This window comes from Pholcus phalangioides, unplaced genomic scaffold (genome assembly GCF_987345545.1).
Source record: "Pholcus phalangioides strain wild (caught in Gottingen) unplaced genomic scaffold, Ppha-v1.0 ptg000008l_1, whole genome shotgun sequence".
NCBI lineage: Eukaryota > Metazoa > Arthropoda > Arachnida > Araneae > Pholcidae > Pholcus > Pholcus phalangioides.
In genome coordinates this window covers 26,564,504-26,576,516 of record NW_028301601.1, presented here as the reverse complement: position 1 = coordinate 26,576,516, position 12,013 = coordinate 26,564,504, and the positions used below count along the sequence as shown (strand labels likewise).

Here is a 12,013-nt window from a genome sequence, read left to right as displayed (position 1 = left end):
CAAGCTGTGATGTTTTTGTTCATGTTTGGCCACACATATCGTGAGCAAATGAGGTTTTTTGTTACAGCGATTCCGGGATGCGATAGATTGTGAAGGTGGTCAAAAATCAGCTTTCGATACGAGTCTGGAACGAAAGGTCTGGGTGAGCCAGTTGAAATGTCACACCATAATTCACCATCTGTTAGATGACATGGCTTCAGTTCCAGCTGTAGAGATGTGTTGTTACCCTTCAAAATTTCTTTCAGTTCCGGGTCGCTTGATTGAAATTCCCCGAATTCTTTGAAATTAATGTCCTTAGAACCAGTTATTGCGTCGATTTCGATTCTTGACAGTGCATCTGCGACATAATTTTGAGAGCCTTGGACGTGACGGATATCGGTTGAATACTGGGATATCAAGTCCAAATGACGAAGCTGTCGCGGCGAACATTTGTTTGGATTTTGCTTGAAGGCATAAATTAGGGGCCTCTGATCTGTGTAGATAATGAACTCCCTGCCTTCGAGCATATGCTTGAATTTTTTTATAGATGAATAAATTGCAAATAGTTCTCGGTCGTATGCGGACCATTTGTTTTGACTTTTGGACAATTTCATAGAGAAGAATGCGATGGGTTCCCATTTGTCGGCTAATTGCAGGAGAGCACCACCCACTGCGACATCTGAAGCATCTACCCAAACACTTAATTTAGCTCCAGGAAGTGGATGTCTCAGGAGTGTGGCATTTGCCATGGCATCTTTGGCCAAAGTGAACGACTTTGTTGCTTCATCGGTCCACGCGAGTTGGTCGTTGGCACGAGCAGAACGAGGTGATTTTTTATTTTTATGACCTTCGAGAAATTTTATTAACGGATTTAACAAATCGGCAGCTTTCGGAATGAAACGTCGATAAAAATTGTACATACCGAGAAATCTTCGAAGTTGTGTCAAGGTCGTTGGCTGTGGATAATCCAAGATACACTGAACTCGATCTGTCAGAGGTTCGATGCCGCTTGTAGATAGCCGGAATCCAAGGAAGTCGATGGTTTCTTTACCGAAGTTGCACTTGGAGACGTTGACGCAGAGTCCATATTCTTGAAGTCTGTTGAAGAGAGTCTTGAGATGATGGATGTGTTCATCAGGATCTTTTGATGCAATCAGGATGTCGTCGACGAATGCGTAAACTCCAGGAAGTCCTCTGGTCACTTCATCGATGAATCGCTGGAAAGTTGCAGAAGCGTTGCACAATCCGAATTGCATCCTGGTGCTCTCAAACAATCCGAAAGGTGTGCATATTGCTGTTTTGTGGATGTCATCAGGATTTATTGGGATCTGATGATAGGCTTTTATGAGATCCACATGGCTGAAAATTTTAGTACCATGCAGTTCAGCAGTGAAATCAGCAATGCAAGGAATGGGATATTTGTCTTTTAACGTTTGTGCATTTAAAGCACGGAAATCTCCGACCGGTCGAAATTCCAAGGTACCCTTTTTTGGTACCATATGAAGTGATGAGGCGTAATTACTCCTCGAAGGTCTCAAATGCCCCAGTTGCAGCATGTTGTGAAATTCCGATTTCGCTATTTTTAATCTGTCTGGAGCTAACCTACGAGGTTTCGCCACCACAGGCGGTCCTTTTGTGGATATATGATGGATGGTGTTGTGCTTTACTGGTGCATTTGGATTAGGAAGTTTAGTGATCTCCAGGAATTCAGAAATCAGCTTGTGATACGCCGAGTCACCGGTAATCGTTTTCACCGAATGAATGCACGTTGCGTTTGAGACGCGTCCGGGACGTTTCAATTTCGTTTTCAAGTCACGTAGGAACTTGTTGCGAAGGTCCGGGACTAAGTCGAAATAATGAAGGAAGTCCGCACCCAGTATAGGAGTTGACACATTGGCGATGTAAAATGACCAGGAAAAATTTCGTCTCAAGCCGAAATCCACGGAAAGAATACGTTGGCCGTACACCTCGATGGATGATGAATTCGCGGCTGCGAACGCTTGAACAGGCCGTTGTTTGCGCTGAGAAAGGCTTGCCGGCAAGATCGAAACATCACTGCCCGTATCAACGAGGAAAGATAGATTCGTTTTCATGTCTTTCACAAACAGGCGACGTGACGTAGATGGCAAAGAGCAAGTCGCCTCTATTCTTTGCTGAGTTCGTTTCCCGAATATTTGCAGGGAGAGACACATTTCTTGGCATCGGTGCCGAATCGTCGATGATACCAACACTCGTCGCGATTTTTCGATCTGCTACGCTGTCGCGGGTAGCGATTTCGGTACGGGCTACGACTTCGCCCTCGGGAAATCTCGTCGATTCGCACATGGAGCTTTTCGATTTCCGACAACAAACGTTCCTCGATGGAATTCGCGGAAGAGTTAGAACAGGCACTTACCGCTTGTGGTGCTACGTCCATGACGCGATCGGCGATTTCGGCCGCTTTGTCCAACGTTAGTGGTGTGACTGCAGCCAGGATAGATTGCACAGATGTTGGCAAATGCTGAAGAAACAGTTCCAACATGAGCTCGTCCGGAACGCTGTGTGATTCCGCGCGACGCCGCATGACGCGCAAAAGTTCACTTGGACGACGATCACCGAGTTGCTCCCCAGTGAGAAGTTTCCGTATCTCTTGCTGTGACGATTCACCACTGCGCTTGATTAATTCCGATTTCACGTGTCCGTAGGGATCTGTTGCCGTTGGATTCGTGATTACATCGCGGATGACGGAAGCTGCTTCCGGTGGTAGATGGGCCACTATGTAGTTGAATTTTGTGCGACTGTCCGTTACCGGTTTCGGAATCCCCAGTTCGAAAGTTGATTCGCACATCAAGAACCACAGTGTAGGATCGGCGAAATTGTACGGTGGTATCTTTACCGCTGCCACGTCCGCCATGCTTTCCCTTTTGCGTGGGCGAGAATGTTCAACAGCACGTGTTGTTTCCGTTGAGATGCGTCCGCTGTTTCTTTTTTTAGATATAATGTCTCAACTGATGATCAGACTTTCCAAGGTCACCAATATCGGGAATTATGAGATGCATCGGTTGCGTGTAGTTACAGAGACATATCTTACACAAGGGACGGACTTTATTTCACACAACATCCTATATACATGACGAGAAACGAACTGCGCAATAACTAGAATAATCACCTGATGGCGCTTTGAGCGCGTACATCAATCCTCGCTCTGAGGAAGTGGCTTTCTTTTCCCACACGTCGGCGGCGACGCCACAAGACCATTCTCAAATCTCTCCCACTTCAACATGCCAACTTTTTCTTCTTCCTTGCCCACAAGTCTTTTCTACACTACTTCTTTCGAAATCCCAGGCTGTGGTCTCCGGCCCTTATGTGCCACTGGGCGCACGTGCAATTTTTCTCCCTAATCACTGGGTTCAGCTTTACATTTTAGTCAAATGGCTTGTGCGTTGCATCGAGATGATGGCTGTCTTCATGGGGAGAACGACGCTAGTGATTCGATACTTGCGAGCACGGGGCACCACCACACTTTAAATCTCTGACTCTTTTGAGGTAACGGAAGTAAGGTGCTTTGCATCATAAATTTCATATTTTTTATATACTCGTATGAAATGAACATTTAGTATAAGTGTTTTGATTAAATATTTTTCAAAGTTTGAGAGTTTCGACGTGTAACTCATTTTATATTATTAACTCATGACCCATAAGTCAATTTATGGGTCATGAATTTTGTATAGGCTACGAATGTCTTGGTGTTTCAATTCCAATTTAAAATTATTCATCACAGTTAAAGAAATACCCCTCATTTTCAAAAATACCCTCAAAATTTGGGAGTGGAGTGAAATTACTCTTCATTAATTTTTTTTCGGATATCACTTCCCACCATCTGTGTGTGTGTGTGTGTTGCCATTAGAAGATTTCATCATCTCTAGTTAAATGATTATTCGAATGGAAGATTTCTCTTACCTACTTTATTATTAATTTTTTTTTTTTAAATAACGTGATCCTCACGTATTCCCAAGGGATCAGCATGATCCATCCAGGGAATTTGTCGGGAATCCATGCCCGAACCGGGATTCGAACCCAGACCTGCACAGATGAGAGGCTAGCTCCCTAACCACTCGACTGCCAGGCGGTCATGCATGATTCTCTTCCTTCATGAGAAATTTCACACATTTGCTGCCTCGATTACTCCCTCAAAAGACTTTTCTAAATAGGGGACCAATATTATTATTTTTGGAGTGTTGCTCATTTTGAGAATATTTCCAAGTTAAATATGAATTTTTATTAATTCTTCATTGTTTTCCCCCCACCAAATCGGAATTTTCATTACCTCAAATTTTTCAGAGGTATTTCATTATTTTTTTTTTAAATCAAAAAATAATTTTCATTAATCCTGAGATATTTTGCTATTAAATATTAATTTACTTCGAAATTCTGAAAATTTTAATAATTCTGAAAATCATTTTCTTTTCATTAAATGCGAATTTTCATTCATTTAAAAAAAATGAATTTCAGAATTATTAAAAAATTTTCCCGTAAATTCTAAAATTATTTTTCTTATTTATTCTGAAATGTTTTCTGGAAGTGAATTTCAAAAATTACTTCTTTCATCAATTGAGGTAAATTTCCTTCATTGGGGACATTTTTTTCCTTTTCAGCATTTTTTGCACACCCTGCAATTTTATGTATTTTTTTAGGTCGTAGAATGGTTAAACAATTTCCAGAGTCTAATCAGGCTCTAATGACAGTAATTCTGATGATGATTGGTGCGAAAAGTCCAGCTCACGACGCGGCTATTTTAGATTAGAGTATGAATTCAAATCATCGAAAATATTCGTTAGCCAAATCCGTATTCGTTAGCCGAGGCGGAAAAATCACTAAAAATCTTTGTTAGTCGAAAAATTCGTAAGATGAGGTATCGCTGAACTTACAGAATCAATTTTCTTCTTCAACACTTGTAACAATTTTACATCTAATTAACGAAATGCTAACCATTATTTACTCTTACGTATTAATGCATCATAAAATTTATGACTATTTCCTCTGTAGATGTTCTTTGCCCCTTTCAGTAGCATAACGTGTATCTTGTGAAGGTACATCCTTCAGTTAGTGAACCCGTGTAATTCATGCTCAATTCCACCTTATTGCAGTAGGATTGTATTTTCATGTTTTACTTATCCTAGAGATTCATTCTCATATAACCCCTTGCACAGAAAGGGATGCACACAACACAATGATCGGTAAATTTTTAATTTATGCGAAAAATTATAATTCATATAAGTTTTTAAAATTAGTTTCTGGCGCTTAGATTCACGCAGATATTCGGCCGAACCGAATATTCGCCAAAAAGTGCCAAATATCGAATAGCAACCGAGAATTCGTCCCGTATCTACTATTAGTCGCTCATTTCTCAATTTTTCTGTCACTGGCGCTTATAAAAGTTTTCATTGTGATGTTTACATCGGTGGATAAAGCACTATTGTGTGTGTGTGGCGATGTTGTATTACATTAGCCACGAATCGCCGGCTGCAACTTTACGAACGTTTCAGACACAGAAGAGATAGAAGAGAGGTTCAAGTCCAATTACTATTGGGCGTCCTCTATCGACGAAAATTTTAACTTTTTTTTCTGTGTCAAAAAAAAAAATCCCCTTTCGTGAGAATAACTTTTCGTAAACCGTATTCAAATACAATCAAGCGCTTAAAACTACCTCTCTGGTAACTACACCATGGCTATAACGTCAATAATTGGTATTTCCACAGTCACGAGCAACCACTTCGGATACAACGACAAGTTTTTCGTCACATTTTTTTCTGTGTCAATGACATCAGCCCAAGATTCCAGTTCATCCCATCCAGAAAATGTTCGTCCGTTGTTCTTCTTAAACCTAAGATTGAAGATGAGATTTATTGCATGTCTGACGTTCAACTTGCTCATTGATATGACCAATATACGAAATATTTCAGTATTTTGCCCTGCCAAACTATTCTTTGTAAAAATGCGATGTGTTTTTTTTTCAGTGAAGTTTGCTTCAATTTCTAATTTTTACTAGAATCAGGATTCTAGGTAATTGACACGATTCACAAACGGTGTTACAATAAACATGACTATAAATATCCATCTCCCATATTTGCCAAATTCATTTTTCCCACGGGAAATACATTTTAGCGGAGAACTGCAGTAGCATTTTTGCCCCTCTCTCACCAAGGGTTTCATAAACAAAATTTGGCAATTTTTTAACATTTGACGGCAAGTATGGCGAGAATGAGCGACGTCCCGTATTATTTATCCTAATTTCCCGTATTTTTCTCGATGAAATTGGGCCGCCTTAATCACGAGATAAAAATTTCATGTAATATATATTTGATTATATATAACTCTGATTACACTGCTCAACAACAAAAACAAAATAATGATAAATGAATTCACGTTCTCAAAGATATTAATTATTTAACGATGATTTTTTGGGGTGCCGAATTCCGATTCTCATTGGTTTTGCCGAATCGGCTCTAGCTTTTCAGAAGAAAGTGAAATTAGAATTCACTGGTAAAATACACATATATATATATACAGGGGGATTATAAAAAAACTATCCCGACATATGGGCCCCTAAATATCATACCATTCACAGAAACTGAATGAGATTTTGGCATAAGGTATTTTGATGTATGCGCTCAAGAATGATAGAAAACAACAGTGTCACTCTAACATTTACGGTTACAGTGAGAAAATTTCGAAAATATCAAATGGCAACACCAATTTTTTTGTATTGGAATGTGATCTCCATTGTGAAAAACCCTAAATAGCGTTCGAACGGCAACTGTAGCATGAAAATCACCGGCGGTAGATAGGCTAAAAGTGAGGACAACCAATAAGCACAGAGAAGCAGTATAAAATAAAGCATTTTATTGTGTTTCACAAATTTTCCACATGACCTTGTGGAGGACTAATCAGGCTGGGATCTCAGCCGGTGTGACGAATGAAACGAACATTAATGCTCTGGTGCACGGCAAAGTCCTTTTTCCTTGCCTAGCTCCGGGGATTTCCGTGCTACAGGTGAAATTCCAACGCTATTCAGTGTTTTTCAGTATGGAGATCGCATTCCAATACAAAAAACTTGGTGTTGCCATTTGATATTTTCGAAATTTTCTCACTGTAACCGTAACTGTTAGAGTGGCACTGTTGTTTTCCATATCGTTCTTGAGCGCATACATCAAAATACCTTATGCCAAAATTTCATTCAGTTTCTGTGAATGGTATGATAGTTAGGGGCCCATATGTCGGGATAGTTTTTTTATAATCACCCCGTATATAAGAAGCATAAAAATTACATTGAAACTGTGCATTATAAATAAATATAGTTGATCATTGGCAAAGATATTTCAGTGATTTTCGGGGTGTTGATTTCGAGACTGATTGGTTGTGTCAGATTGGCTCTAGTTTTTGAGATAAATAGAAAAATTGTTTTTCAATACACATAAGCACCACACATTTTTTGGGAGTAATGCATTATCTGCAAAACTAGAGCCAGCTATTCAAAACTCGTAATCAGCGTCCCCAAAATCATCCTAAAATCACTGAAATATCTTTGACAACAAAGGCACAACTTGTATAATTTCGATCGTAGATTTTCCAAATAAAAATTCACTTTTTAGTGAAAAAATTTAAATTTTAAAATTTAGAAAAAAAGTTTTTTTTTTTATGACAATATAAAGCACCACACGTAATATACTTAACATAAACTAGAGGGGGACGAGATCTTATATTAACATATACGGTAGGGATTTATTTATTCAAAACAGGTGAAAAGGGAAAAAGACGTGAAGGACTTCAAAGGAAGAATAAATAAGCCTTCAGGGGCGGTTCGGACCTTGGGGAAGCTCGAAGAGAGTTAACACAGGCAGAGAGAAAAAGAAAATAATTATAGAAACATAAATCTGGCGTAATGAATATAGCAACGAAAAAAAAGAACTCGGAACTAGAAAAAGGTAAAAAAATGGTTCGATGCATGGAAGTAACGCTCAGTTTCACTCTCGGATAGTGCCGGTCACCACCACCAGCAGCAGCAGCAACTTCAATCTTATAGCTGGACCAGTGAAGATGAAGTTGCTTAGGCTTGATTTCAGATTATGGCTATTGCTGTTGTCGATGGTCATCGATGTGGTCAAGGCATCCGAGAACCAGACGTTTCTTACGGACGAAGAGATCGTCCAGAAATTCCACCAGAACTTCGAAAAACTTAAGAAACTCGCCAAAGATGTTATCAAGTTCGTGATGCCGATCGCTATGGAGATGATGTACGACGAGGCTCTGCAGATCTCTAGCGAGTGCCAGAGATCTTTGTTGAAGACCGTCGCTGCTTTCCGCGACATGAAGAGCTGGGCTGTGTACAGTAAGTATAAGAGATATTTATAACTTTTTTTTTTTGCAATCGTGCTGTTACATTACATACATATATTTTTTAATTCAGAAGGAAATAGTCTGAATTCTGCAAAATCGCTTGAATATATTTTGCATTAAAATTTGCAATGATAAATTTTGACAGATACTTTTGGATCACCTTGTATACATTACAACAAGTTCTTGAATTTTTATAAAAGTTAAAAGTAATAAAAAACAGATAGAGAGACAATTATTATTTTTTATCAATGTACTTAGCCACACACATTTCCGCTGGTCTTTGTGGCAATAATTTATATATTATTTGTATTGTATAGGGAGTTTAGAAACCGCTGTTATGACTTGCCCGAGCTTCTTGAATTTTCACTCGTCTTCTCTGAGTTTTCAAAATTTAGACACGGCATCACCGATCTTTCAAAACTTTTACACGGCTTCTCTAAGCTTTCGAGCAAAATTTTCACGAGGCTTCTCCGAATTTCCTAAATTCGCACACGACTTCTCTAAGCTTCCGAAACTAATTTGCGTGTGAAAATATACGTTACAGTTTCATCAATTTATTGCTTATTATCACTAAGTAGGTTTAGAAATTCGAAGTTTCCGTGTGCCTCTCTATGGAAAACTTTGGTGATTGAACCAGGGAGGCGTAGCTTAAAGTTCGAAATCATCCGATTTTGTGGAAAATATAACAAAAATTTCAAACACTTTTGCTACCGACCCTTTGCATGAAAAATGTTTTTGCACATAACATGTAAAGTTTCTCAGTATTTTCCTAGCACCGATAAATCTGAAAAAAAAGCTAAATTGAGGTCTTGAGATTCCTCTAAAACAAGATATCTTGATGAAAATATCTTATATATTCATAATTTACTATCTTTCATATGTATATTCATTCTCATATTCTGAAAAGTTTCTTGAAATTTAAAAAAAAAAATCAGTATTTAATTCCGATTTCCTAAAATAAATCGAAATTTTTCAAACTATTAAAAAAAATTTCGATTCACATTTTAATGAAACAAGAAAATATTTATCTTGATATCAATATCACAATCATTGAATATTTATAATGGCGGATTGGAAGAATTGAAACCATTTATTAGATGGAAAATGTTGTGGAAATATTATAATTAAAGACCTTTTTTGATGCGATTATATTGAAGAAATTATGAAGAGAAACCGTAGTTGCAATAATTTTTTCCTTGATTCATTTTAAGAGTTTTTTACTCAATTTTATGCGTTTCGCGATGAACTTAAACAAAAATTGAATGATTCAACTATAATCTTAACATTCTTGTGCCAAGTAGTGTCAGTTTTATTTTTACCTCCATATTTGATGGTAAATATTTCACCGGGACCTTAAATTCAAATTGATAATTTTTATTGGATGGCCAATTCGTTTGTGTCCGGTTTTGCCAGAATTTTCATGCCGCACGATCGACACATTTGTTAGAACTTGACGTAAATCTAAAAAAAACGTATATTAAATAATATTGATTTCTGCTGCTGGGAATACTAACTAACACGGAAGAACTACGTTTTTCTGGAAGAGATATTAATTCAGAGTTATTAATTAATGTGAAGCAATCTCAGTTATATAGTTTTGCTGCTCTTTTTCTTCACTAAATACCTCCGTTTAATAAGGCGTTTTGTTATCAATTTATATATAGAATGGGTGGTGCCCGCAGCTCGGAAGCACAGCTATTAGTCAACTATTTGAGGCTTCTAGAAATCTCTATTTATTAACAAGAAAACATCCCAATAAAAACGTCAACAAAATTCCCAAAAAAAAAGTCAAGACTCCAAACAACTTCATCTATATTCAATGCTATTCATATCTGAGGATGTGAAAATGAACCGAAATGTTGTTCCCACATTGAGGAAGCACTTCCATTTGTTTTCGTTCTAAATCTCAAAACCGATTACTCTCGATGCATTATCATAAATATTGATATCGGAAGAGTAATTCCGAGTCCTTGAAGGACGAGAGAAAAGAAAAAGAGTAACTAAATCTCGCGTTTATATATTTATTTTCCTCTCCTTTATTTACGGAACAAGTCGGAGGACAACATCCTCTGATATATATCAGTATTTAATAAATTTTCATCGTCCGTGGCCCCCTTTTGGATGATGTTTCCTCTCTGTGGCCCCCCTGTCTGTATCAGATCCAACTCCCGTGTTATTTTAATAAATGCGGCCAATATGATTGATTGTCATAAAGAGACATTTTTTTTTTTGGTCCTGTAAAGGATAAATGAAGACCAGCTCTGATTGTTTAGTCAAGGTTATATATTCGGCGTGTAATTTGACTCACGTTATTCAAACCCGATTCTGCCGAATACAAAGCACTGACAGGAAGAAAAATGATTTCGATTTATGTCACGGCTGTGAAAATTTTTAGTTTATGATTCAGAAACGTGTTTTCTTGACTGAAAGCTTTATTTTGCACGAATGCTTGTTGTAAAAAAAGCATGGCATCTGCAGCATTCATGTTGAATAGATCAGTCACCCATGGGATATATCCATGTTGAGCTGATCACGCATATGAAATTTGCTTTTCCACATGTTTATGATAATTTTTAAACCCTTAATTATTTCCCGATTGATCTACATAAGTTTTTTTTTCTTTTAAGCGAAGTCCCATTACATTATCGTATGACAAGGGTCTTCAACGTGTAGTCTTTGGGGCTTTTTCCCGAGCCCACCGATGATTTAGATCGAATAGCTAATTAACATTTAAATATGATTGAATTGAAATAAAAATTAATAGAAACTTCAGGCTACTGAGTTACTACTAGTTTCAAAATTATCAACAGATAGGATTCGAAAAGTTACTATGATTTCAGAATTAACGCAGAAAACTGTTTTATGAAACAATACCTATGAAATATTTTTATAAGAAAAAATTACTTTCAAGAACTAGTGACACAAATAATTTCAAAAACGAGTGAATGAAATAATTATAAATCAATGTGGAAGTAATTTGAGAATCAATGAGAAAAATGGTTTCAGAATCATTGAGAAATATAATTTAAAGCAAGATAGAAATTAGTGTAACCAATATGCTTAGTAGTTTTTCAAGTTTTGTAACAGATCTTTTATCAAACTTTATAGTGTAATTGCTGCCCAGCCTTATTAGAAAATTCATATTTGATGAAAAAATAATTTCTAAGAATTAATGAAAAATTCATGTTTAGTGGGAAATCAAGAATTAATAAAAAATGCATATATTGTGTGAAAATAAGAATTAATGGAGAAATAGTTACAATTGATGAAAAAGTATAGTCGCTCCCCCCCCCCCCCCGTATTCGCGGGGTTTACGTTCCGAGGGTGACCGCGAATACGGAAATCCGCGAATAACCGAAACCATAAGGTTTTTTTTTGTCTATCTCGTTTATTGAGTATAATGAGAAGAGTAGGGTGACGCAGAGGTAGAAGGGGAATGTAAAATAGGGTGCAGCGGTTGTTGGCGATGTTTTCTGAAAGAACATTGTGATTTCTGTTTGATGTTTCTTCTTCATATCATCAAGTATGTAGGTGTATGTTAACAAGGTATGTTAACTAATTTTTCTACATGTGAAGAACGTACCATAGATGGATGAAAATAGATGTCATGAAAATAATCTATTGCTCATTTAAACTTGCGAAGCCCTTCCGCTATGTT

General features: G+C 37.4%; 2 protein-coding genes across 2 annotated transcripts in view; one reads left to right on the top strand and one right to left on the bottom strand.

Moving 5' to 3' along the window:
* Positions 1 to 2,122: 2,122 nt before the first annotated feature.
* Positions 2,123 to 3,203, bottom strand: LOC149084112 (uncharacterized). The gene has a single exon (XM_089235450.1). The coding sequence runs from the start codon at positions 2,870 to 2,872 to the stop codon at positions 2,123 to 2,125; it is 750 nt and encodes a 249-aa protein (XP_089091576.1). The 5' UTR covers positions 2,873 to 3,203.
* Positions 3,204 to 7,794: 4,591 nt separating this feature from the next.
* The window catches only part of LOC149084111 (nose resistant to fluoxetine protein 6-like), a 77,002-nt gene continuing 72,783 nt past the window's right edge, over positions 7,795 to 12,013 (top strand). Inside the window, exon 1 of the mRNA XM_089234459.1 lies at positions 7,795 to 8,347. Coding sequence (XP_089090585.1) covers positions 7,960 to 8,347 — 388 coding nt within the window. The 5' untranslated portion in view covers positions 7,795 to 7,959. The remainder of the gene's footprint in view (positions 8,348 to 12,013) is intronic.